The sequence below is a fragment of the Engystomops pustulosus genome, chromosome 2 (genome assembly GCF_040894005.1).
Source record: "Engystomops pustulosus chromosome 2, aEngPut4.maternal, whole genome shotgun sequence".
Lineage (NCBI taxonomy): Eukaryota > Metazoa > Chordata > Amphibia > Anura > Leptodactylidae > Engystomops > Engystomops pustulosus.
This window is the reverse complement of record NC_092412.1, coordinates 25396633-25424237: the sequence shown is the minus strand read 5'-3', so window position 1 is coordinate 25424237 and position 27605 is coordinate 25396633. Positions and strand designations below refer to the sequence as shown.

The following is a 27605-nucleotide window of genomic DNA, read 5'->3' as shown; positions in this document are numbered from 1 at the left end:
TCCCGAACTCCTTCAATGTCTCTATACTCAAGCCTGTTATCTTGAACCGCTTCTCCCGGCAAGTACCTCCTCCTGCTCCAGTGGCTGACTCCTCGGATATTTATGAGGGGAAGAGATCCTCGACATGAAGATGGTGAAGGGTAAGCGGTTCTTCTTGGTCGACTGGACGAGGATCGGGCCAGTGGAGAGATCCTGATTCCCTGCCGAGCTCCGTGCGTGCGACACCCCGTCTCTTAGGGCGCGCACGCGGCACTTCCAGGAAATTTAAAATGCCAGCACATCGTTAATTGGTGCGCTGGCTGAACTTCCCCTTTAAAAGCTGGTACCTTCCTTACTGCCTTGCCGGATCTTTGTGCCTCACAGCCTGAGAGAAAGCTCTTCAGCGATTTGTCTGCGATTCCTGTGTCTCCTGCGTTCCTGTGTCTCCTGCGTTCCGGAGTCCCTCCGTGTTCCAGTGTTACCTGAGCTCCTCCATGTTCCCGTGTACCAGTGTTTCTCCGTGCTGCTGTCCTGTGCGCTGTGTTTCTGTACCCTTCTGCTTGGACCTCCTGTTGCTGACCCCGGATCGGACTCTGACGTTGCATCTCTGACGCCTGCCCTGACCTTGTGCCTGGACTTTGACCACGAGATTGTCTGCCGTCTCACTTCGACCTTGGCCGCCACTGCAGACAAGTCACGCCTGAGGAACGACCTGGTGGTACCATGCCACAGGCTCTGGTGAAAACCAGGTACCACTTAGACTCTCAATATAGAATTAACAATCATAGGGCCCTCAAAGTGTTGACTGAAACGGGCTCCACTCCACAGCCATGTTTATGATTTTTACTGTTTATTTATTTTTATATCACTTCTAGGGAAAGGGGGGTGATTTGAATTTTTATGTATTTTTTACTTTTTTTTTTAAATTGTAATTATTTTTCAAACCCCCTGGGGTACTTTAACCCAAGGTTGTCTGATTGATTCTACCATATAATGCTATACAGTGAGCCTGAGGTGCTAAAGTCCCTTTATGCTCTGGATTACACTGTGCAGAAATGCCAAGGGAGCAGGGGGTGAGATGTGCCCCACCACAGTGTACAAACCTGTAAAGCTACAGCACAGAGGGGCTCTGGTTACACTCTCAAGAGCCATTGGGGCAGATTTACTTACCCGGTCCATTCGCGATCCAGCGGCGCGTTCTCTGCGGTGGATTCGAGTCCGGACGGGATTCACTAAGGTAGTTCCTTCGACGTCCACCAGGTGGCGCTGTTGCGCTGAAGTTCCCCGAGGCCCGCCGAAATACACCCAAGTTTACCGGCCTATTCCTGGTGAGGGTAAGCGCGAGTCTCGCGACCCTTTTTTTTTTTTTAATGTGGCGGTTTTTCCGAATCCGTCGGAATCCCCCCGATTTCCGTCGTGTGCATGCCAGCGCCGATGCGCCACAATCTGATCGCGTGCGCCAAAATCCCAGGGCAATTCAGGGGAAATCGGCGCAAATCGGAAATATTCGGGTAACACGTCGGGAAAACGCGAATCGGGCCCTTAGTAAATGACCCCCAATCTGTCTTATTAGGTGTCTCTGGGTTATCATGGTAGACTTTTATGGGAGATTTCCTTGATGAGCCCTCCAGAACTGCCACCTTTATAATATTATTCATTTTGCTAAAAATAAAAAGTGCTTCCCCTTTAAGATTTTTTTGGTCTTTTTTTTTTCAATGGTTACTGTGCGTACATTTATAGTACATTATTTCATAGGACAGCGGGTTATATGATATTTTGGCCCACAAATTTACACACTTTAAAAAAAACTGATTTTTTTTTTTATTTAATCAGATTTTTTTCTCTTTTTACATACAAAAAGAAAACCCTTTATATGAAGTGTTACGTCATGGCGATCCTTACAATAATTTACATACAAAAACATTTGTACAAATATTTGAGAACTTTTTTTTCCAGGACAATGATGAACACACAGGAACTATTACAAGATAATAAAACACGAGGCGGCTATTAAGGGGGAAGCACCTTTAATGAAACCAAATGCCATAAAATGTACAAAAAGAAAATAAATATAAAAGCACCATAAACCAAAAGAGGTTTAGCCAGAAGGATTATGTAGGACGCCATGCTGGTGCTAGTACAGGCAGTTCTGCAGGTTTGTTCTTAAGTCGAATTTGTCGGAACTGTATATAATATAATTGTAACCCCAGCCAAAAATGTTTTGGTCTCTGTGACAATTGGATTTTAAAACTTTTTGATTGTCATAAGAACCAGGATTAACAATAAATCTTCATATCAGACGCCTCTGATAACTGTTATCCAGAGGTCCGTTTGTAACTAGGGGTCATCTGTAAGTTGGGTGTTCTCATGTAGGGGACCGCCTGTAGTTGTTTCACCATCCACTTCCCCTAAAATTACACAGGAATAAAATCCACAAATTGAAATTGCTTGAGTTGGCATTTTCGAGAGCGTGGGTAACCTGGTAGCCAGTGATTTCTAATAGAACCACCACAGGGGAAAGAAAGTCCTCCAAAGTAGACATTTTTGTAGACTTTGATAGGTCATTGGAACCCATCTCAAAAATTTCCACCAGAAAGGGGCAATGGAAATCAAACAACCTCTTAGAAACATCGATTTAGGCTCTAGGTCAGTGATGGCGAACCTTTTAGAGGTTGAGTGCCCAAACAGCAACCCAAAACCTGCATATTTTTTGAAAAGTGCCAAAACAGCAATTCAAGCAGTAACTTATTGCAATTTTCTTGCTCCGTGCTGTACCACAACTTTCAATGGGCCTGAGGGCACCGATATCTTTGTCAGAAGGAGAGGAAATTTGGGTTGGGACTGGAGCTTCCCTTGACAGCCTCCTAAACAGAAAGATTCAGGGGTTGCACAGGAGGGGCTCCAATGATAACCTGACCCTGTCCACACCTCCTCTCTCTTCCTGCAGCCTCAGATATACCAGGATGCTCTACATTAAAATGATAAACATGGCAAGTCCTGAGACTGCAGAAGGATCCCTGTCTGGCGAACTCTGCCCTGGTGCAACAGCCTGAGTTCCCACTGACAGGGCTCTGAGTGCCACCTCTGGCACCCGTGCCATAGGTTCGCCACCACTGCTCTAGGTTAAGGTAAGATGCTGTTCCTACTGCTGGGACGTTCACCATCAACTGGAATTGTAGAGTATTTAAGATCTATTCCTAATGGCTCTACGTTTGGCTAATAGTGGGGATCTTAACAGCGACACCCTCTCATCGGACCCAAAAAGACTCATTAAGGCACATCCTTTAATTAGATCAACATAAACCCCCAAAAATCAAATACCCAAAAAGATTCCTTGAGATCAAGATACCCTAAAACATTCTAGATGGCACCCGCCTTAAGTAGATCAACATACCCATAAAGACTCATTAAGGCACATTCTTGAGGCAAACTCTTAAATTAGATCAACATCCCCAAAAATACTCTTTGAGGCTCATACCAATATTAGATTTAAATACCCCAAAAGACTCATACCCAAAAAGACTATGTAAGAACCACCTCGTAGTAGATCAACACAAAGGCTCATACCCAAGAAGACTATATAAGAACCACCTCGATGTAGATCAACGCAAAGGCTCATACCCAAGAAGACTATATAAGAACCACCTCGAAGTAGATCAACGCAAAGGCTCATACCCAAGAAGACTATATAAGAACCACCTCGTAGTAGATCAACACAAAGGCTCATACCCAAGAAGACTATATAAGAACCACCTCGAAGTAGATCAACGCAAAGGCTCATACCCAAGAAGACTATATAAGAACCACCTCGTAGTAGATCAACACAAAGGCTCATACCCAAGAAGACTATATAAGAACCACCTCGTAGTAGATCAACACAAAGGCTCATACCCAAGAAGACTCTATAAGATCCTCCTTATGGTAGATCAACACAAAGGCTCATACCCAAGAAGACTCATCGAGGCATACCCTTATATAAGATCATTAAAACTAAAAGGACTTGTGATAAAAGGGGAAAGTGAAAGGTCGGCCATTTTACCTATCCAATTAGATACCTTTAATGATGGATCCACAATTTGGAGCTTTCACCCCCTTTGAGATTTGATGACAACCCTCCCTCCCCCCTCTCCAGGTATGATGGATTCATTTTAGTCTAATCAACCATGTAACAGCTGACCCCATGTACAAGGTGGGTCAGGAGAATACGTCCAGGCTTCAGGCCATACTGCAAGTTCAGACCAGAATTTCACCGTGATGGACCTAAAGTAATGTCAGTGCCCGTCTCTTCCCATCAGAGGAAAATATGTCTGGAATTTCAAGGGGACAATACACAGGGCCCAATGTTTATCTTGACCTGTTCATACAGCAGGAGGTCACAGTTCATTCTATGTAAATCCATCTTTAACACACTTTCAGATTTGTCAAAACACATTCGGTTTTTTGCAAAATTATATTTAAAAAAATCAGATATCAGTCTAGTATTTTATCATAAATAGGTATAATATCCTTTTATGGAGGAAAACGCACACAGCTTATTTACGAATGTAACCTCAGAATTAGGTGATGACAACTTCCTCATATTGGAATGTGAAATTTTACAAAAAAAAAAATTTTTGTGAAATAGTTCTTTTTAAAGTTTCCTTTAATCACATACAAGGAATGTTAGGAGTGTACACAGGTTTAAAGAGATTTCCGGATTCAATATCAGATTGGTAGGGATCTGAGACCAGGTCATCAATTTCAGATCAGTTCAGATATGGGACCCCCAATAATCGGTGAGTCATCAATATCACATCTGTAGGAACCTGTCACCTGGGAACCCTGCTGAACGAAGAGGTAGTCAACATCTGATCAGTAGGGATCTGAGACCCCCCACCCATCAGCAGGTCATCTACATCAGATCACTATGGAATTGAGATGCCCTGACCATCAGTGAGTCATCAGCATCATATCATTAGGGATCTGAGACTCCCATCTATTAGCAGATAAGTATGGATCGGAGACCCCACTGATCACCAGGTCATCAATATCACAACTAGGTCACTTGGGATTCCTGCTGTTCGACAGGTAATCAATATCAGATCAGTATGGATCTAAGACCTCTCCCATCAGCAGGTCATCTACATCAGATCTGTATGGAATTGAGATGCCCCAACCATCAGTGAGTAATAAGTATCACATCATTAGGGATTTGAGACTCCCATCTATTAGCAGGTCATCAATATCAGATAAGTATGAATTAGAGACCCCGCTGATCAGCAGTTCATCGATAGAACATCAGTATGGAACAGAGACCCCGGCGATCAGTGAGTCATCAGTATAACATTAGTAGGAACCGATCACTTGGGAAGTCTGCTTATCCGCAGCTAAACAACATCGGATCAGTAGGGATCTGAGACTCCCATTAATGAGCAGGTCATCAATATCAGATCAGTATGGAATTGAGACCCCCTGACTATCATTGAGTCATCAGTATCAAATCATTAGGGATCTGAGACTCCCATCAATTAGCAGGTCACCAATATCAGATCAGTATGGATTCAAGCCCTTGCTAATCAGCGGGTCTTCACTTTTAGATGAGTATGGATAAAAGCCCCCTGCCGTTCAGCAAGTCTAAAATATTGATTGGAATCCGACACTTATGGATTCAAAGCCCCGTCTAATCATCAGGTCATCATTTTTAGATCAGTATGGATCAGAGATCCTTGATGACACTTGAGGAACCCCCAATCCCCTATCATCGATATGATAGGAATCCGTCGCTTAGGGATTCGAGACCCCCTCTGATCGACAGGTCATCACTTTTAGATGAGTATGAATCAGAGATCCCTGATGACACTTGGGGATTCGAGACCCCCTCTGATCAGCAGGTCACCCCTTTTAGATCAGTATGGATCAGAGACCCCTGACGATCAGTGAGGTTAATATATTGATAAGAATCCGACACTTGGGACCCCCTCTGATCAGCTCATTCCAGTTGCCTTTAGTGCCACAGTTAACATTGAGATGGAATGTCTCTTATAAACTAAAAAAAACTTGGAAAGGGCCATATTTGGATTAGCCAAAAACGGACAACACTATTTTTTAGTGACACTGCTGGAAACAGTTTTAAAGAGCTGACTAATTGCAAAAAACTTCCACCCACAGTCTTAACGCACAAAGACAAAGGGGGTCATTTACTAAGGGCCCAATTCGCGTTTTCCCCAACGTGTTACCCGAATATTTCCGATTTGCGCCGATTTCCCCTGTATTGCCCCGGGATTTTGGCGCACGCGATCGGATTGTGGCGCATCTGCGCTGGCATGCACGCGACGGAAATCGGGGGGCGTGGCCGAACGAAAACCCGACGTATTCGGAAAAACCGCCGCATTTAAAAACGGAAAATGTGTCGCTTGGGACGCGCTTACCTTCACTTGGTCCAACTCGGTGAATTCCAGTGCGTTCAGATGCTTTTCAGCGCAGCAGCGCCACCTGGTGGACGGCGGAGGAACTACCTTCATAAAACCCGGCCGGACCCGAATCCAGCGCAGAGAATGCACCGCTGGATCGCGAATGGGCCGGGTAAGTAAATCTGCCCCATAGTTTGAAAAATCCACTAACGCTTCACTGATTATTTTTGACCACATTGGGCCATTAGTTTCTGTATAAAAAAAAAAATAATTCACATTTCAATCTAAAATAACTTAATCGAGCCCATTGTCCCCATAGTTGATGAATTTTAATTTTTGTTCTGGTTTTGTCTCTTCTGAATTTTTTCTAAAGCATCTGTCAAATTACCGAAGATAATTTTCTTCCCTTTCTCCAACTCCAGAACTTGGTGGGTTGGAAATAATATATACATTAAAAAAAAAATCCCTCTAAATTCAGCGGAGAAATGACATCCTAATAATAATGCATTTATGCCAACTCTGTACATCCTGAGATTAAAAGCTACTTCAGGGAGAAAAAAAACGCATATAAAAAAGACCCATCTACATCAACAGCAGTAATAAAAAATCTGTAGGAAAACAGGAATTTATAGAAGAGACACATTTACATTCTAAGAATTAAGCAGAGGGAAAGCGCATATTTTGTATTATGGAGTAATCGGCAACTCAGGAAAAACTTCCTCTCACTCAGCGTTAAAGGGATGTGTCACCAGAAAATTACCTATTTGTTTTTTTTAAAATGTCCACTCTATATGTAAGAAAATGTATTGTTTCCTGCAATTCTCACTCTGGCCACTAGATCATCACTTGTTTTGAGGGGTTTTCTATACAGTGACCTCCTCAATTACATCACAGATATTACAATAGAAGATAACCCCATCATTACATCACTACTGATAATAGATGATGTCACAGCTTATCTCCTCCTCCTCCCTGTACAATGACCTCTATATAGATAACACTGACCCATCATTACATCACTACTGATAATAGATGATGTCACAGCTTATCCCCTCCTCCTCCCTGTACAATGACCTCTATATAGATAACACTGACCCATCATTACATCACTACTGATAATAGATGATGTCACAGCTTATCTCCTCCTCCTCCCTGTACAATGTCCTCTATATAGATAACACTGACCCATCATTACATCACTACTGATAATAGATGATGTCACAGCTTATCTCCTCCCCCTCCCTGTACAATGACCTCTATATAGATAACACTGACCCATCATTACATCACTACTGACAATAGATGATGTCACAGCTTATCTCCTCCTCCTCCCTGTACAATGACCTCTATATAGATAACACTGACCCATCATTACATCACTGCTGACAATAGATGATGTCACAGCTTATCCCCCTCCCCTCCCTGTACAATAACCTCTATGTAAATAACACTGACCCATCATTACATCACTACTGACAATAGATGATGTCACAGCTTATCTCCTCCCCTCCCTGTACAATGACCACTATATAGATAACACTGACCCATCAATACATTACTACTGACAATAGATGATGTCACAGCTTATCTCCTCCTCCTCCCTGTACAATGACCTCTATATATAGATAACACTGACCCATCATTACATCACTACTGACAATAGATGATATCACAGCTTATCTCCTCCCCCTCCCTGTACAATGACCTCTATATAGATAACACTGACCCATCATTACATCACTACTGACAATAGATGATGTCACAGCTTATCTCCTCCTCCTCCCTGTACAATGTCCTCTATAAAGATAACACTGACCCATCATTACGTCACTACTGACAATAGATGATGTCACAGCTTATCTCCTCCCCCTCCCTGTACAATGACCTCTATATAGATAACACTGACCCATCATTACATCACTACTGACAATAGATGATGTCACAGCTTATCTCCTCCCCCTCCCTGTACAATAACCTCTATGTAGATAACACTGACCCATCATTACATCACTACTGACAATAGATGATGTCACAGCTTATCTCCTCCCCTCCCTGTACAATGACTTCTATATAGATAACACTGACCCATCATTACATCACTACTGACAATAGATGATGTCACAGCTTATCCCCTCCCCCTCCCTGTACAATGACCTCTATATAGATAACACTGACCAATCATTACATCACTACTGACAATAGATGATGTCACAGTTTATCTCCTCCTCCCCCCTGTACAATGACCTCTATATAGATATAACTGACCCATCATTACATCACTACTGACAATAGATGATGTCACAGCTTATCCCCCTCCCCCTCCCTGTACAATGACCTCTATATAGATAACACTGACCCATCATTACATCACTACTGACAATAGATGATGTCACAGCTTATCTCCTCCCCCTCCCTGTACAATGACCTCTATATAGATAACACTGACCCATCATTACATCACTACTGACAATAGATGATGTCACAGCTTATCTCCTCCTCCTCCTCCCTGTACAATGTCCTCTATATAGATAACACTGACCCATCATTACATCACTACTGACAATAGATGATGTCACAGCTTATCCCCCTCCCCCTCCCTGTACAATGACCTCTATATAGATAACACTGACCCATCATTACATCACTACTGACAATAGATGATGTCACAGCTTATCTCCTCCCCCTCCCTGTACAATGACCTCTATATAGATAACACTGACCCATCATTACATCACTACTGACAATAGATGATGTCACAGCTTATCTCCTCCCCCTCCCTGTACAATGTCCTCTATATAGATAACACTGACCCATCATTACATCACTACTGACAATAGATGATGTCACAGCTTATCCCCCTCCCCCTCCCTGTACAATGACCTCTATATAGATAACACTGACCCATCATTACATCACTACTGACAATAGATGATGTCACAGCTTATCTCCTCCCCCTCCCTGTACAATGACCTCTATATAGATAACACTGACCCATCATTACATCACTACTGACAATAGATGATGTCACAGCTTATCTCCTCCCCTCCCTGTACAATGACCACTATATAGATAACACTGACCCATCATTACATCACTACTGACAATAGATGATGTCACAGCTTATCTCCTCCCCCTCCCTGTACAATGACCTCTATATAGATAACACTGACCCATCATTACATCACTACTGACAATAGATGATGTCACAGCTTATCTCCTCCCCCTCCCTGTACAATGACCTCTATATAGATAACACTGACCCATCATTACATCACTACTGACAATAGATGATGTCACAGCTTATCTCCTCCCCCTCCCTGTACAATGTCCTCTATATAGATAACACTGACCCATCATTACATCACTACTGACAATAGATGATGTCACAGCTTATCCCCCTCCCCCTCCCTGTACAATGACCTCTATATAGATAACACTGACCCATCATTACATCACTACTGACAATAGATGATATCATCTCTTATCTACGCCTACTATTAGTACATAGCGTGCCTAGAATTCTCCATAGATCTCAATGAGATGACTCCACTCTATAACTGCCCATATCCATGTGGCTGCTGCATATTACTGCTGTTACCAGAGCTCAGACAAGATGGCCACCGCCATATCCATCATTGATACAAAAATCTACAATAAGGAATTAAAATCAGATTTGTAAAAACTTTATATATTTTGTGATCCATTTTAATGAGTGAAAACAAAAATTGGCAACACATTCCCTTTAAAAGAAAGCCACAAGTCCGTGCAGTCTTCATTGCCCTGCTGATGTTTGTAAAAGAGAATCAAAAGCTCCATTGCCCAGAACATGCCTCGTAGCTCTCACATCTCCACGAACGAGAGCAGAAAGAGAAAAGTTGCATTGGCAGAACAGTACATTCATTCGCAAATTTTACAAAATTTTGACAAATTTTGGTTATCCATCCCTGCAATCTATGTAATTTCCTTTGATCCAGAAGCAGATTTGTGCATATTTCAGAGGAGTAATACGCACCGCTACATTAAAATCCTGCTTGTCCCCATTTTTGTCCACCCACTGATGCCCGGAAAAGATTCCAATAATCTTCCGCTCCCATCTCTGTCTGTCGCGTCTCCACATCCTGACATAAACTCCTGAACCGCTGGCCCCAGGCTGGGCATCGCATTGCTGGTAAAGTAGGTCATAGGTTTCTTCCTTGACATCACAGAATCGGTAGACTAAGTTTCCCGGTCTATCGTTATCAAAACCGGAGAAGTGGATTCTCCCACCAGGTAACTGTCGGCCAGTTGGGCTGACACCAATACTCATGAATTTTCTTTTGTGGGGTTTTTTGAGTTCTAACAAGGCATAGTCATAATCCATGCCAACGTCGTTGGCATTTCCTTTAATCCATCCTTTTGGGACATGGGTTCTTTTAACCCGAATCCATTGGAATTTCATTTTTTCACTAGATCCAGAATAAGTTTGGTTAAGACCTTTACCTCCATCTTTATATTTTGGCTTTAGGAATCCAACTCTGAGCTTCTGAGCCCCTTTGACATAACTTTTGCCATCGTGGATGCAGTGGGCAGCCGTAAGAACATGTTTCTCTGCCACCAATGTGCCGGTGCAACCAGTGGACAACTTTACAGACGTGGAAAAAGGATAATTGAGTAAGAAGTTTTTCCCATATATACTAAACCTACTGTCATATCCATAGATTTGTCTTTTCTGACGGGACCTCCCATGGTCTCTTGCAGTCTCTGGGCTGTTGGCAAGAACATAGATCCCTACTTCTGTCAAAGTGCGGCTCCCGTTGGAATACAAAGTTTCGTAGGCCATGTTGTCCTTCAGATTATCCAAAGTAGGCATTGGAAATTGCTTATGACATTCTGCTCCACAAGATCCAGGGACATCAAGTCTTGGTTCTGCATCAAATCGAGGTTTCTCTAGGCCAGTAATCACCTGAGGAAGAACCACTGGAACTTTGTAGCTTGGCCAAGTAGGTTTTGACTTAGACTCCACACAGGAGATCAGGAACAGGAGGACGCAAGCTGCAGACACTTTTTCAGCCATAGTTATGTCTTCAATCTGGGAAAACAGATAGGAATTAGTAAGTATAGTAAGTATACTATCAAAAACTGTCCCAAATCCACAGTTGTCTCGGAGCTGGTGGTTGGAGACTAGCTGCTATAATGTCTCCTATAAATGGCATGCAGAAAGTAGAGGATTATCTGCTGCATAGTTCTTTCTCTCTCACTAAAAGGCATTTACATTATAGTTGGATGAGCAGAGCCGATGGAAGGGTTTGAAGGTTTGGGTTCGGCCACCTGACATATTGCCTGATTGGTGGCCAAAGAGCCAGTTCGGCAAACTGACGCCCCTAGGAACTAGCTATGGCTATGATTGGCCAGGGGAGACATACTTACCATTCCAGGAGCGTCAATTTACCGGACTGGTTTTAGGCGCCAGGTGTCTGAATCTGAACCCTGCACTCAACCATTGGGTCTGCTCATCTCTAATTATAATGAAGCGTTCATCAGTGTTGAGGGAGATCAAGCACTTAGGGTTATATAGAAACTGTATCTCTTTCAACTATCTCATATTCTCTCTCTAACACTCATTCCGAACGTAAAGGTTTAATAGTTCATGGAGATAAGATGATGGTTACTACTAATTGTTCTAATCTATAAACAGCGCCAAACCTGTGGTCAGGTTGTATTTGGTATTGCACCAATTTAGGTAGAAAGCTCCATGTTTTTGTAATAATGTACAACCCCTCTAAGAGCTACATTTTACTAAAGTACAATATTATGGGCCATTTACTTGGATAAATGTAAAGATTTGGGATCAATGCACTCATCTATGTGCCAGATGTTGTGTGTCACCATACAAAAAATCCAAAAACACATTAACAGAATATTTCACATAAATCCCTAGTCATGGCCAGTCTGCGGGAGTATCGATGACTGGACCCTAAGGCCATGCTCATGTAGACAGACCACCCGCAGTGCAAAGACCCCACAAGATTTTATGTATCCAACAGCCTGGAGGTTAATCGGCGCATCGCATCGAGTAGTTACGCATGACACACAACAAGATTTATGTCTGCATCATTACTATACTACATGAGAAAGTCACTGGGGTCAAAAACAGGAAGGAACAGAGACTCTGAAGATCCAAGGAATGTACAAGGAAAAATTCACACTCATCCACATGGGCCCCACAGTGTATGTTATACATTGGGGCCCCTATTGTAGCCAGCTATGCAACACAAAAACAATGGTCACAACAGGGGAAAAGATTCAAATATACCTGACACAATTGGGGGCGGTATTTAAATATGTTGGCCACAATGGAAGGCGGAACCAAAATTGATCATCCCTGCCCAGGACTAAAAAAAAGAGCATCTAGCTAAAATACGAACCACAAAAAGGGGAAGGGCCCAATAATACTGGCCATACAAAGGTTAGGGCTTAAAATACTTGCCATGATATAGGTGGGGCTTAGAATACTAATCACAATGGGGTGGGGCTTAAAATACTGGCCAAAATAAATGCTGGGTATAATATATAATAGGGATAAGGTTTAACATTGTGGCCACAGTAGAGGTAGGGCTTAAAATACTAGATATAAAAGGGGCAGGGCTTGCAATATTGTCCACATTAGGGACGGAACATAAAATACTGGCCACAATAAGGGTGGAGCTTAAGATTACGGCCATAATCAAGGCATGGCTTAAAATACTGAGAACAAAAATAGGGAGGTGCCTAAAATACTGGCCACAATAAAAGTGGGGCTTAAATTACTGGCCACAATAGGGGAAGGGCTTAAAATAATGTCCACAATACGATAGAGCTTACAATACTGCCCACAATAGGGGTGGGGCTTAAATTACTGGCCACAATAGGTGCAGGGCTTAAAATACTGGCCACAATAGGGGAGGAGCTTACAATACTGGCCACAATAGGGGCGGAACATAAAATACTGGCAACAATGGGTGAGGTGGCCAAATTTACAAGCCACACTAATGGGGAGTAGAGATGAGCGAGTATACTCGTCCGAGTATACTGCTCGGTCGAGTATTAGTATACTCGGACCGGCTCGTTACTCGGACGAGTATCTCGCCGGCTCGAGATCGAGCAGTAAATTAATAAAATAAATTGAATAAAAGTATTTTTATTGTAAAAAAAAAATATTACACATGTTTGCAGATGTTTTACTTGTAAGAACACATTGAAATAACACTATTCTTCACTTTCCAGGTGTTCGCGCGTGTCTCCCGCTAAGTTAGGAGATGTGCACGAACATCTGGAATGTGAAGAATATTGTTCTTTCAATGTGTTCTGCACTTAAATGCTCCTGTGTTCACTGTTTTTAATGTTTTAATTCTATTCTTCACATTGCAGGTGTGCGCGCGTGTCTCCCGATAGGTTCGGAGATACGCGCGCACAGCTGCAAAGTGAAGAATAGTGTTATTTAAATGTGTTCTGCCCTTAAATGTTCGTGTTTTCACTGTTTTTAATGTTTTAATTCTATTCTTCACATTGCAGGTGTGCGCGCGTGTCACGACCCCGACTCACCGGAGTTCACACACGGGGATAACTACTCTATGGAGTCCCAGAATTTAGCCCTTAAGCTCCGCCCACTTCCTCAAAATGGCGTCCTTACGCTAAATTTACTCCACAGAATCCGCACTGCCACCACCCACGAGTTACTTATGCAAAGAAGGCCGTAGGCACCTCAACCACACAGACAATGCACCCTGATGATAACTCAGCACATGCACTCACTACTTACACGATATTACAATTATAAACTCACACAGAACATGCAATCGCTTACTACATGGACTATGCTAATAATGACCTCTGGTAACGTGATTCCCTTCAGAGACTCAGATTCTTTAAGGCTACAAGCAGAGGCTTATTAAAAAGTTTTAATTTACATAAAAATGCAGTACACTCAAAGAATTAAATTGTCAGATAAAATGAAAAAAGGATTAAAAACAATACACATACAATACTTACAAACAGTTAGGGAAAACGGAAACAAAAAATTCTTGCTAGTGAAATAGGAAGAAATTCTTTGGCCCGAGGACAGGGCATAAGCATCGATCCAGCCTTCTATTGTCATAGAGTCACCCAGACTGAACACTACTATGTGGCTGCTTCATTAATTTAAGCCCAGGTGATTTTTTGACCCCCACCCCTGGCTGTGATGTCACTGTGAGGGGGATTTTTCTATCCCCCTCCCATCAGTGAGCTACTTTTTGGGTCTGGGTTTTTATCAGAACCCCATAACTTTTGATTGGGAGATGGCACAATTGTGCCATGGCTTCCAACCAAACGGGCATGTTATTCCCATTAACCCCATACCAAACTCGGGGTGTCTTAGCCTAATATCAGGGGTGTTCTGCTATTGGCTGCCTTCCATTGCAGCTAATGTTCTGATTTTCAGACCAGGAGTGTGTCTAGACCCCATAACTGTCCTGTGTAACTTGGGACCTATAATTATGAATTATGTCCCAGTTATGGGCAGCTATGATATTCCCCTTTGTCTGAATTTGGAGGGAAAAACATGTAGTCTGTGGCTTCTTTTCATCCCCCACTAACTAGACTACTCTGGCCGAGAGGTGTTAATTTTACCACTTGGGAAGACCATGCTTCTCTGATCAAGCATAGACTCCCTGGGGTTTTATAACCCCCTGCCAGGCTCACCTTCCTGGCTGATCTTAAACAAATGGAGCCTAATGATTTATAACAGGCAGAATGAAACAACACAAAGAAAGAATAAAAAAAAATATATATATACAACAAACAAACGGTGGAGGAGTAATATTATTATCACACCTCCCTCCAGAGATATGGCATGGGATTTTGATATTCTAATCAATATCCCAAGCCATTGTCCGCCGGCTCTCCCTGCCGTGACAACCCGTCCGCATTCCCATGTTCACTGCCCTTCTTGTGTTGAATGGTAAAGTCATATTGCTGTAGGCCTAGACTCCATCTCAGCAGCTTTCCGTTATCCCCAGATACCCGGTGAAGCCAACTGAGAGGGTTGTGGTCCGTTACCACGGTGAACTTTCGGCCATATAAGTAGGGCTGTAGTTTCTGTAGGGCCCACACAATGGCAAGGCATTCTTTTTCTATGGTGGCATAGGCCACCTCCCTGGGTAAGAGTTTCCTGCTTAGGTATAGGATGGGGTGCTCATCTCCCTCTGGGTTGACCTGGCTGAGTACCGCACCCAAGCCATAGGCGCTGGCGTCAGTCTGGACTACGAACTTGCGGCTGAAATCTGGACTCTGTAATACTGGAGAGCTAGTCAGAGCCAATTTGAGAGCCGCCATGGACCGCTCACAATCGGCAGTCCAGCTGACTACCTGTGGTAGTTTCTTCTTTGTGAGGTCTGTGAGGGGCTTGGCCAGGGTACTGTAGTTAGGGACGAACTTACGGTAGTACCCAGCTGTTCCTAGAAATGACATCACCTGTTTCTTCGTTTTGGGGGTAGGCCAATTTGCAATGGCCTCTACTTTCCCTGGCTCAGGCTTAAGTGTCCCCCCACCTACCAGGTGTCCTAGGTATTGCACCTCAGACATGCCTATCTGACACTTCCCAGGCTTGATGGTGAGACCGGCTTCCCGGAGGCGCTTGAGCACCTGTGACAGGTGTGTCAAGTGCTCCTCCCAAGTCTGGCTAAACACTGCAATATCATCCAGGTATGCCACAGCAAACCCTTCAGACTTACTTAGCAGTTTGTTCACCAAGCGCTGGAATGTGGCAGGGGCATTCTTCATGCCAAAGGGCATGACTTTAAACTCATATAGTCCAAAGGGGGTGATGAAGGCGGACTTTTCCTGCGCCTCCACTGTCATGGGAATCTGCCAATACCCCCTACTTAAATCCATGATGGTGATATACTGAGCGCTGGCGAGTTGATCCAAAAGCTCATCTATGCGGGGCATTGGGTAAGCGTCAAAAACTGTGATGCTGTTCAGCTTCCTGTAGTCCACACAGAAGCGTGTGGTCTTGTCCTTTTTGGGGACAAGCAGGGCAGCCATCAGGAAATTCGGGGCCCCATACAGCAAAAGTGTCTGGGCCCCAACACACCCCAAAACCGAACAAGCCTCCTGCCCCCCGCAGTGACCTTTCACAAACAGGGTTTGAGGCCTGTTGCTACGACAAGGCACACTCTTCTGGTAGATTGCCAATAGGAGTCATACTTTTGGTCAAGTATATTTATTATAGTGCAAATATGGCATCAAAAACTAAAAGCATGGTGAACAGTAAACATATAAAAGTGTTTAACAGACAACATATAACAAATATAACATTATAAAGTGCAATTGCTAGGGCCGCCACTATCTTTTAATGTTTTAATAAAGAATTGTGTTAATTACCAGTGGGGGTGCTCCAGTGCACCTAAGGGCTCTTTACGTCACCCTGCCACCAGTCCTGAGGTAATCTGAAGTCCTGGTACCTGTGCCTGCTCAGCAACCTCTGTGAATCACTGCATAAGGGTCAGGACTTCTTTTCCTTCCCATTGGTTCTGAGGAAATATGAAGGAGCGTTCATTGCATGCCCCAAGGAAACCTAAAGTCCCAGCACCTGCACACTGATTCACAGAGGCTGCTGAGCAGGCACAGGTATCGGGATTTCGGATCACCGCAGGACTGGCCGCTGGGTGACTTTGCACTCCACAGACAAAAGCGCACATACACTATATATGCATAATACACATAAACACATATTAACACTGCCCCATATATACTCTACACACGCTATATTCACACTACACATATAAATACATACACCATATGAAACACTGAAATTCAGTTGCACATAAATATATTATATATATATATCCACGTACCTGTACAATACTAATAATATTGCAGTAATGAATATATCACATATACATAAATATATACCAGCTGCGAAAAAACTGCACGTTAGTATACAGCGCCAAAAAAATGACTGCACTAAAGGGCTGCCTCTAAAAACACCACAGTCACTGACAGTATAATATCACAGGAATAAAAATGATGTCCTAATTACATTTATACAAAGACCGGAGGCTGTCTGATTTTAACCCTTCTATTACAATGTGTGATTTGCACATTGTAATAGATGATGTAGAAAATCCGCATATACTGTAGTATGGCAGTATATGGTAGGATCAGTCAGACAACCTGGAGTTAAAGTACCCTAGGGAGTCTGAAAAATAGTAAAAATAACAGTAATGCCCCCCCCCCCACACACACACATATATATATAGTAATGGCCCCCACACACACAGATATATAGTAATGCCCCCCCCCACACACATATATATACAGGCAGTCCCCGGGTTACATACAAGGATTATCAATAAAGCTTCATTACAGACACTTTACAGCTGATCATTGCACCCTGGGACTAAACTAAAGCATCCAGAGAGCTTCCCCAGAGGTCACAGTGGGCAGAGGAATCCGTCTTTAACTGTGGGTCGTCGGGTGTCCTTAAGTAGGGGACCGCCTGTATAGTAATGGCCCACACACACACAGATATATAGTAATGGCCCCCCACAAACACAGATATATAGTAATGGCCCCCACACACACAGATATATAGTAATGGCCCCCACACACACAGATATATAGTAATGGCCCCCCACACACACAGATATATAGTAATGGCCCCCCACACACACAGATATATAGTAATGGCCCCCACACACACAGATATATAGTAATGGCCCCCCACACACACAGATATATAGTAATGGCCCCCCACACACACAGATATATAGTAATGGCCCCACACACACACACAGATATATAGTAATGGCCCCCCACACACACAGATATATAGTAATGGCCCCCACACACACAGATATATAGTAATGGCCCCCCACACACACAGATATATAGTAATGGCCCCCACACACACAGATATATAGTAATGGCCCCCACACACACAGATATATAGTAATGGCCCCCCACACACACACAGATATATAGTAATGGCCCCCCACACACACACAGATATATAGTAATGGCCCCCCACACACACACAGATATATAGTAATGGCCCCCCACACACACAGATATATAGTAATGGCCCCCCACAAACACAGATATATAGTAATGGCCCCCACACACACAGATATATAGTAATGGCCCCCACACACACAGATATATAGTAATGGCCCCCCACACACACAGATATATAGTAATGGCCCCCACACACACAGATATATAGTAATGGCCCCACACACACACAGATATATAGTAATGGCCCCCCACACACACAGATATATAGTAATGGCCCCCCACACACACAGATATATAGTAATGGCCCCCACACACACAGATATATATTAATGGCCCCCCACACACACAGATATATAGTAATGGCCCCCCACACACACAGATATATAGTAATGGCCCCCACACACACAGATATATAGTAATGGCCCCCCACACACACAGATATATATTAATGGCCCCCCACACACACAGATATATATTAATGGCCCCCCACACACACAGATATATAGTAATGGCCCCCCACACACACAGATATATAGTAATGGCCCCCCACACACACAGATATATAGTAATGGCCCCCACACACACAGATATATAGTAATGGCCCCCCACACACACAGATATATAGTAATGGCCCCACACACACACACAGATATATAGTAATGGCCCCCCACACACACAGATATATAGTAATGGCCCCCACACACACAGATATATAGTAATGGCCCCCCACACACACAGATATATAGTAATGGCCCCCCACAAACACAGATATATAGTAATGGCCCCCACACACACAGATATATAGTAATGGCCCCCACACACACAGATATATAGTAATGGCCCCCAACACACACACACAGATATATAGTAATGGCCCCCCCCCCCCACACACACACACACACAGATATATAGTAATGGCCCCCCACACACACAGATATATAGTAATGGCCCCCCACACACACAGATATATAGTAATGGCCCCCCACACACAATTTATAATTTTAAAAAAATAAACTCTAATACTCACATTTCTTCACTCCCCTTTTTCTGGCCTTCATCCTCCGTCTTCTGTACTGGGCACGTAGTGAGGCGCCCAGCGCTGGCAGCGTAATGACGTCATTATGCTGCCAGCGCTAGGACGCTTACCGTCCTGTGCGCTGCTTCAGTGTGACAGAGCAGGAAGTGTCAGTGCGCGTCACTTCCAGCTCTGTCATGAGCGCAGCTCCAATACAGAATGCCGCGGACGGCACAAGCACCGCCCCCACCGGCCCAGAATCATTAAATTATAGCCTGCCAGGCCAGCAAATTCACGGGGGGTCCGACAGACAGAGGCATTAGTGATTGCCCCGGCCCGGGCCCCCCCGTCCGATGGGCCCGGACTGCGGTCGGTACGCCACTGCCAGCGGCCCCCGGCGCCTCCACCCCACACCACACATATTGTGTGCAGCACAGACCGCACAGTCTGCGGCCCACCGGCCGGGCCCCCGGGCCCCCCCCCTAGTGTCTTAGAGTCCGGGCCCCATAGGGCAGTACCAGTTGTACTGCCCTATCGGCGGCCCTGGGGACAAGCACTACAGGTGATGCCCACGCACTTTGAGACTCTTGGATCACCCCCAGTCCCAGCATTTCCTCCACCTCCCTCTTAATGTCAGCCCTTACTTCTGTAGAAACCCGATATGCACCCTGTCTGACTGGTGGGTGTTCCCCCCGTGTCTACGTGATGAGAGGCTAGTGGGGTTTTTCCTGGTTTACCGGTGAAAATGTCAAGGTATGGGTTGAGTGTCTTTCTCAGCTGGGATTTCTGAGATCCAGACAGCTGGGCGCTGACTATTGCATCCTCAATGGACCCTCCCTCCTGTGCGGATGCCACTAAGTCAGGCAAGGCCTCCCTTTCTCCCTCCTCTGGTATACTGCAAACTGGCAGGACGCTCGTATCCCTATCATGATGAGCCTTGATCATGTTCACATGAAAAACCTTGTGCTTCTTGCGAACATGGTCGATCGTGACTACATAGTTCACGTCATTTAGGCGTTGATGAATGGGATACGGGCCTTCCCACGCAGCTTGGAGTTTGTTTTGGGTAGTGGGGATCAGGACCCACACCTTCTGGCCCACCTCATACACTCTCTCCCTGGCGTTCCTGTCATACCACCGTTTCTGGTCGGCCTGGGCTTGAGTCAGGTTCTCCTGCACCATCCCTGTCAATGCCTGCAGTCTGTCCCTGAACTTCAGAACATAGTCAACCACAGAGACCTCTGGTGATCCTAATTCTCCCTCCCATGACTCCTTCATGAGATCTAGTGGGCCCCGTACCTTCCTGCCATAGAGAAGCTCAAAGGGAGAGAATCCAGTCGATGCCTGCGGTACCTCTCTGTAAGCGAATAGCAGGTGTGGTAGATAACGATCCCAGTCCTTCCCATGGGTATCCGCAAACGTCCGGAGCATCTGTTTGAGGGTCCCATTAAACCGCTCGCAGAGTCCATTGGTCTGCGGGTGATAAGGACTGGCTACCAAGTGCTGCACCTGTATTTTCTTACAGAGGCACTGCATAAGGTGAGACATAAACTGGGCCCCCTGATCTGTGAGCATCTCTCTGGGGAACCCTACACGAGAGAATATAGTGAGGAGCGCATCTGCCACCTTGTCAGCCCGGATGGATGACAATGCCACGGCCTCTGGGTAACGTGTGGCATAATCCACAACCGTCAGGATGAAGCGTTTACCTGAGCCGCTGGTGACATTCACAGGGCCTACAATGTCAACAGCAATTCTCTGGAAAGGCTCCTCAATTATGGGTAAAGGGATGAGGGGTGCTCGCTGGACCTGGCCGGCCTTCCCCACCCTTTGACATACTGTACAGGAACGGCAATATTCCGCCACATCATTCCCCATATTGGGCCAATAGAAATTCTGCTTGAGTCGACATTTGGTTTTACTTATCCCCAGATGTCCTGCTAGTGGTATCTCGTGGGCAACTCTCAAAAGCTGCTCCCGGAAAGGGCGAGGTACCACCAGTTGCCTATCCAGGGATACATCCTGCTGGGGGTCAGTGTGAAGGCTCTGTCTATACAGCCTACCCTGGTCCCATGTGATACATTCCTTGTCCCCCTCCTCAGGGGTCTGACCAGCCCTCTCACGTAGCTTTTGTAGACTCTCATCTGAGTGCAGGGCGTCCAGAAACTGGCGACGCTCTGACTCTGTACTGGTTAATAGTTTAACCCCTTGACTGGTCTCAGCCACTGGTGACAGGCTGTCAGTCTGCTCCTGTTCCTCTGTAACCCGGACAGCAGGAGGTTCAGGACTCAGGCAACGGTGAGCTTCCTGAAGACTCCGACTGCGAGTTACAGCGGACACGGACACACCACACTCCAGCTTTTGGCGCAGAGCTGTAGGTGTTAACATACTACCACTCTTAGCCACATTATTAACACAGTTAAACTCTACATCATTACTATGTTCACATTCATGGTCTATGGCATTAAAAGCTAGGTTAGAAACAGGTAAATGGTTACTACACATTTCATCAATATCACATGATGCATCATCGTCACAGTCTACAGTAGGCACAGTCCCAACAATATCAGATGTTAAGGGGTTGGACTCACGTGGGGCACCAGGGATGCCTGTGTCCTCATCGGCATCCTGGATTACATATCTAGAGACCAGACGCCCCAGGTCTGTCCCCAGCAACACACTGGTGGGAATTTTGTCCGTTACACCCACGTCTGTCATCCCTCTCCCCGCCCCCCAATCCAGGTACACTCGGGCCATGGGCAATGCAGGGGTGAGGCCTCCAACTCCAGCAACTGTAAGAGTCCGTCCTGGGATGAGATCCTCCGGCTTGACAAGTGAGGGGTGCACAAGGGTCATCTCTGCACCAGTGTCCCTCAACCCCATCGTGACATTGTCACCCACAGTAACCTCCTGTAGGTTGTCACCAACCACCCGCTTACTCCCACCCACAAACAAAACAGATGGTGAAGACGATGTTGGTCTGGGCAAAGGGGTGGTCTTCCTCTTCTCTGGGCATGTAATGCTGATGTGCCCCGATCGGTTGCAAACAAAACACCTGCGTTGGTCTCCCGCTGGCTTAAATGACGAAGAAGGGGATGCCCCAGAAGCTTTGTGGGAAACTGTAGAAGAGTTAACAGGGGGCTTACCCCCCTTCCATCCTGCAGCTGCAGGTTTCCGTGCCTCGGGCACTCTGCTGGCAGCAAACACATCTGCCAGCTGGGCAGCCTTTTCCAAGGATTTTGGCTCCCGTTCTCGTATGAACTGTCGCACCTCCGCTGTACAGGTGTGAATAAATTGGTCCATGGCGATCAGGTCATCCATCTCCTCTAGAGTGGTCACACCCCATCCTCTGGACCATTGTTTCACCAGGTTTAGCAGTTTCCTAGCAAACTCGGCATAGCTATCCGTATCTGTCCGCCTGACAGTACGGAAACGCTCCCTGTATACCTCTGGAGTGAGGTTAAAACGCTGTATCAGAGCCCTTTTGATAGCCTCATAATCGTGCTCCACAGAGGCAGGTAAGGCTACAAACGCCTCCAGTGCTTTGCCTTTAAGTCCAGGGGTAAGGTATCGGGCCCATTCAGCAGGCGGCAGTTGAAATTGCCTGCAGACCCTCTCAAATCCTTGCAAAAAGACATCCAGGTCCCCATCATTCTCCAGGACAGGAAAACGATCCAGGCGGGGCCTAAAAGCAACACTGTCCATGGACTCACTCTGTGCTGATGGTGAAGCTCTTTGCTGTTGTTGGAGCTGTATCTGGGCCATCTGCAGCTCATGCTCCCGCTCTGCTTTGCGCTGCTCGGCTGCTTCTCGGGCAGCTTCTCGGGCTGCCTGTCTCTCCAGTTGTTGCATCAACAGCTGTATCCTAAGGCTAGGATCACAGTCACCGATCTGCTGGAGAATAAAAGAAAAAGAAGTGTCCATACCGCTGGCGCCGCCATGCCCAGCCGGTTGCTGCAAGACATCTCCTATCGGTTCCTCTGAGGCTGGAGGTCCCTGGTCCGGTTCCGCAGAAGGATGGGACTGCAAATCAAACGCCACCAGCGTTTGAATTATCTCCGCCTTGTTCTGGCCCGTTGTTATTAGCCCTCTCTCCGCACAGAGAGTCAGCAGATCAGCCTTGGATCTGTTTCTGTATACCTCTGCCATCTTAGCAGTGGTCTCAAGTTAGCAAACAAAAGATAGAAAAGAAAAGAGGGGGAGGGGAACTGTTTTGTACGTATGTATATTGACTGACAAGTTTTGAGTGCACTGAGTCTCTTGCTTGTGGACTGTAGTATTAGGAATACTTCAGCCCTTAAGTGAAAGGGTTAATTGCTTAAACCAAACACTTAAAGCCTTAACAGTGTAATAAAAAATTATACACTATCCCACCGCTATGCCACCAATCTGTCACGACCCCGACTCACCGGAGTTCACACACGGGGATAACTACTCTATGGAGTCCCAGAATTTAGCCCTTAAGCTCCGCCCACTTCCTCAAAATGGCGTCCTTACGCTAAATTTACTCCACAGAATCCGCACTGCCACCACCCACGAGTTACTTATGCAAAGAAGGCCGTAGGCACCTCAACCACACAGACAATGCACCCTGATGATAACTCAGCACATGCACTCACTACTTACACGATATTACAATTATAAACTCACACAGAACATGCAATCGCTTACTACATGGACTATGCTAATAATGACCTCTGGTAACGTGATTCCCTTCAGAGACTCAGATTCTTTAAGGCTACAAGCAGAGGCTTATTAAAAAGTTTTAATTTACATAAAAATGCAGTACACTCAAAGAATTAAATTGTCAGATAAAATGAAAAAAGGATTAAAAACAATACACATACAATACTTACAAACAGTTAGGGAAAACGGAAACAAAAAATTCTTGCTAGTGAAATAGGAAGAAATTCTTTGGCCCGAGGACAGGGCATAAGCATCGATCCAGCCTTCTATTGTCATAGAGTCACCCAGACTGAACACTACTATGTGGCTGCTTCATTAATTTAAGCCCAGGTGATTTTTTGACCCCCACCCCTGGCTGTGATGTCACTGTGAGGGGGATTTTTCTATCCCCCTCCCATCAGTGAGCTACTTTTTGGGTCTGGGTTTTTATCAGAACCCCATAACTTTTGATTGGGAGATGGCACAATTGTGCCATGGCTTCCAACCAAACGGGCATGTTATTCCCATTAACCCCATACCAAACTCGGGGTGTCTTAGCCTAATATCAGGGGTGTTCTGCTATTGGCTGCCTTCCATTGCAGCTAATGTTCTGATTTTCAGACCAGGAGTGTGTCTAGACCCCATAACTGTCCTGTGTAACTTGGGACCTATAATTATGAATTATGTCCCAGTTATGGGCAGCTATGATATTCCCCTTTGTCTGAATTTGGAGGGAAAAACATGTAGTCTGTGGCTTCTTTTCATCCCCCACTAACTAGACTACTCTGGCCGAGAGGTGTTAATTTTACCACTTGGGAAGACCATGCTTCTCTGATCAAGCATAGACTCCCTGGGGTTTTATAACCCCCTGCCAGGCTCACCTTCCTGGCTGATCTTAAACAAATGGAGCCTAATGATTTATAACAGGCAGAATGAAACAACACAAAGAAAGAATAAAAAAAAATATATATATACAACAAACAAACGGTGGAGGAGTAATATTATTATCACAGCGCGTATCTCCGAATCTATCGGGAGACACGCGCGCACACCTGCAATGTGAAGAATAGAGGAGCATTTAAGTGCAGAACACATTGAAAGAACACTATTCTTCACATTCCAGATGTTCGTGCACATCTCCTAACTTAGCGGGAGACACGCGCAAACACCTGCAAAGTGAAGAATAGTGTTATTTCAATGTGTTCTTACAAGTAAAACATCTGCAAACATCTGGAATTTTTTTTTTGCACTGTTCTTTTACTGTTCAGTTTTATTAAAAAAATGCTCGAGTCTCCCATTGACTTCAATGGGGCTCGTTATTCGAGACGAGCACTCGAGCATCTGGAAAAGTTCGTCTCGAATAACGAGCACCCGAGCATTTTAGTGCTCGCTCATCTCTAATGGGGAGATAAATGGGGACTCCTCTGGTAGCTGTCACCAAAAAATCTGCATCTAATAAGGTTGGTAAAAAAAAAAAAACACTATTAAAAAACACTTAAAGTAGAAATACCATGCCTGAAAAATTTGATTTTTTTTTTCTTTTCAAAAACAGACAGCACCACTGTTGGGTAAAGGATGATTCTGGTATTACAGATCAAACGAATCTTAAATTTTAAACGAATGAGCTGCAGCACCAGATACAGCCCATAGATATAGCAATGGTTCAGAGAGAGAGAAAGAGAAGATTTGATTTTTTTTGACAATATTATGCAATTTTCTTTTTATTAGGGAACCGCCCCGTATTGACGAGAATTATAACAAAACTTCAAATCTGACTGTTTTTGCTTTTAAAGTTGGATCATAATATGAAATGATCCCTCTCAGCCAAGAGAAGCGGAATATATCACCTAGCTACTGGATCAGCACAGCGGATACACCTAATAGATGGGTCACGATACAGAACAATAATATCCGCAGACGCTCCAGACCCAGAATCTATGAGTCACAAATCCATTCCATAAGGTTCCAGGGCCCATGTTTTTTGGAAAATACATTAAACAGAACAATCACACGAGACGTTTCATGGGGCATAATCCAAAATACAGAGTAAAGTATCATCCTGCTGCCCCCTTCATTCCTGTATGAGTAACTCCTATTCTCATGGGAAGATGGAAATATGTGAGAATATAGATGGAAATTCCCCTAGAAATACTAGAGGTATTACATACAAAAATATTTGCAGAATATCCTGTTCAAGGTGTAAAAGATATTCCAGATAACTCTTCCCACATTATTATTGCTCTACATAGGGGCAGTATTATAGTAGTTATATTGTTGTACATAGGGGCAGTATTATAGTAGTTATATTCTTGTACATAGGGGGCAGTATTATAGTAGTTCTATTCTTGTACATAGGGGGCAGTATTATAGTAGTTATATTGTTGTACATAGGAGGCAGTATTATAGTAGTTATAGTCTTGTACATAGGGGGCAGTATTATAGTAGTTATATTCTTGTACATAGGGGGCAGTATTATAGTAGTTATATTGTTGTACATAGGAGGCAGTATTATAGTAGTTATAGTCTTGTACATAGGGGGCAGTATTATAGTAGTTATATTCTTGTACATAGGGGGCAGTATTATAGTAGTTATATTCTTGTACATAGGGGGCAGTATTATAGTAGTTATATTCTTGTACATAGGAGGCAGTATTATAGTAGTTATATTCTTGTACATAGGGAGCAGTATTATAGTAGTTATATTCTTGTACATAGGGGGCAGTATTATAGTAGTTATATTCTTGTACATAGGGGGCAGTATTATAGTAGTTATATTCTTGTACATAGGGGGCAGTATTATAGTAGTTATATTCTTGTATATAGGGAGCAGTATTATAGTAGTTATATTCTTGTACATAGGGGGCAGTATTATAGTAGTTATATTCTTGTACATAGGGGGCTGTATTATAGTAATTATATTCTTGTACATAGGGGGCAGTATTATAGTAGTTATATTCTTGTACATAGGGGGCAGTATTATAGTAGTTATATTCCTGTACATAGGGGGCAGTATTATAGTAGTTATATTCTTGTACATAGGGATCAGTATTATTATTTATAGTACTAATTATTGTTATATTCTTTTATACAGTGGGGCAGTATATTAGTAGTTATATATTTGAACATACATGTAGTATAATAGTCATGTTAATGTGTCTCCCTAAACAGTGTATGGTTATATGAATTACATGAAGCGTTATTATAGTTAGCGCAGGTATTAATTTTTCAGGACTATACCTAAACTTTTAAAAAGTATTTAGCACAGGAGTTTGCGAAGAATTTTTTTCAGTTGCCATATGAACAAGTTATGGTCATGAAGATGTTACCAGCAGGGGGCAACAATGAGCCACAGCCTTGATAAACCGGTTTTCTCAGATTAGATAAATCAGATTATTGGAAGTTACTGATGTTTACAGCATTTGCTCCACATCATATCTTTTCTCTCTTGTAAATTCCTTGTGCGGCCATTGTATAGGGTGTTGCTGAGTAAACCACACGCCTATTAGATGCAATTAAGTATCTTAATGACATCTCCTTTAAGA

At 44.2% G+C, this 27605-nt stretch overlaps 1 protein-coding gene across 2 annotated transcripts in view; it reads right to left on the bottom strand.

Annotated features, from left to right (window-relative positions):
• Nucleotides 1–1989: 1989 nt before the first annotated feature.
• Nucleotides 1990–27605, bottom strand: part of PRSS23 (serine protease 23) — a 67939-nt gene continuing 42323 nt past the window's right edge. For both annotated transcript variants that reach the window (XM_072134068.1, XM_072134067.1), the window contains exon 2: nt 1990–11436. In XM_072134068.1, the coding sequence (XP_071990169.1) occupies nt 10303–11421 (1119 nt within the window). In that variant the 5' untranslated portion in view covers nt 11422–11436 and the 3' untranslated portion in view covers nt 1990–10302. The remainder of the gene's footprint in view (nt 11437–27605) is intronic.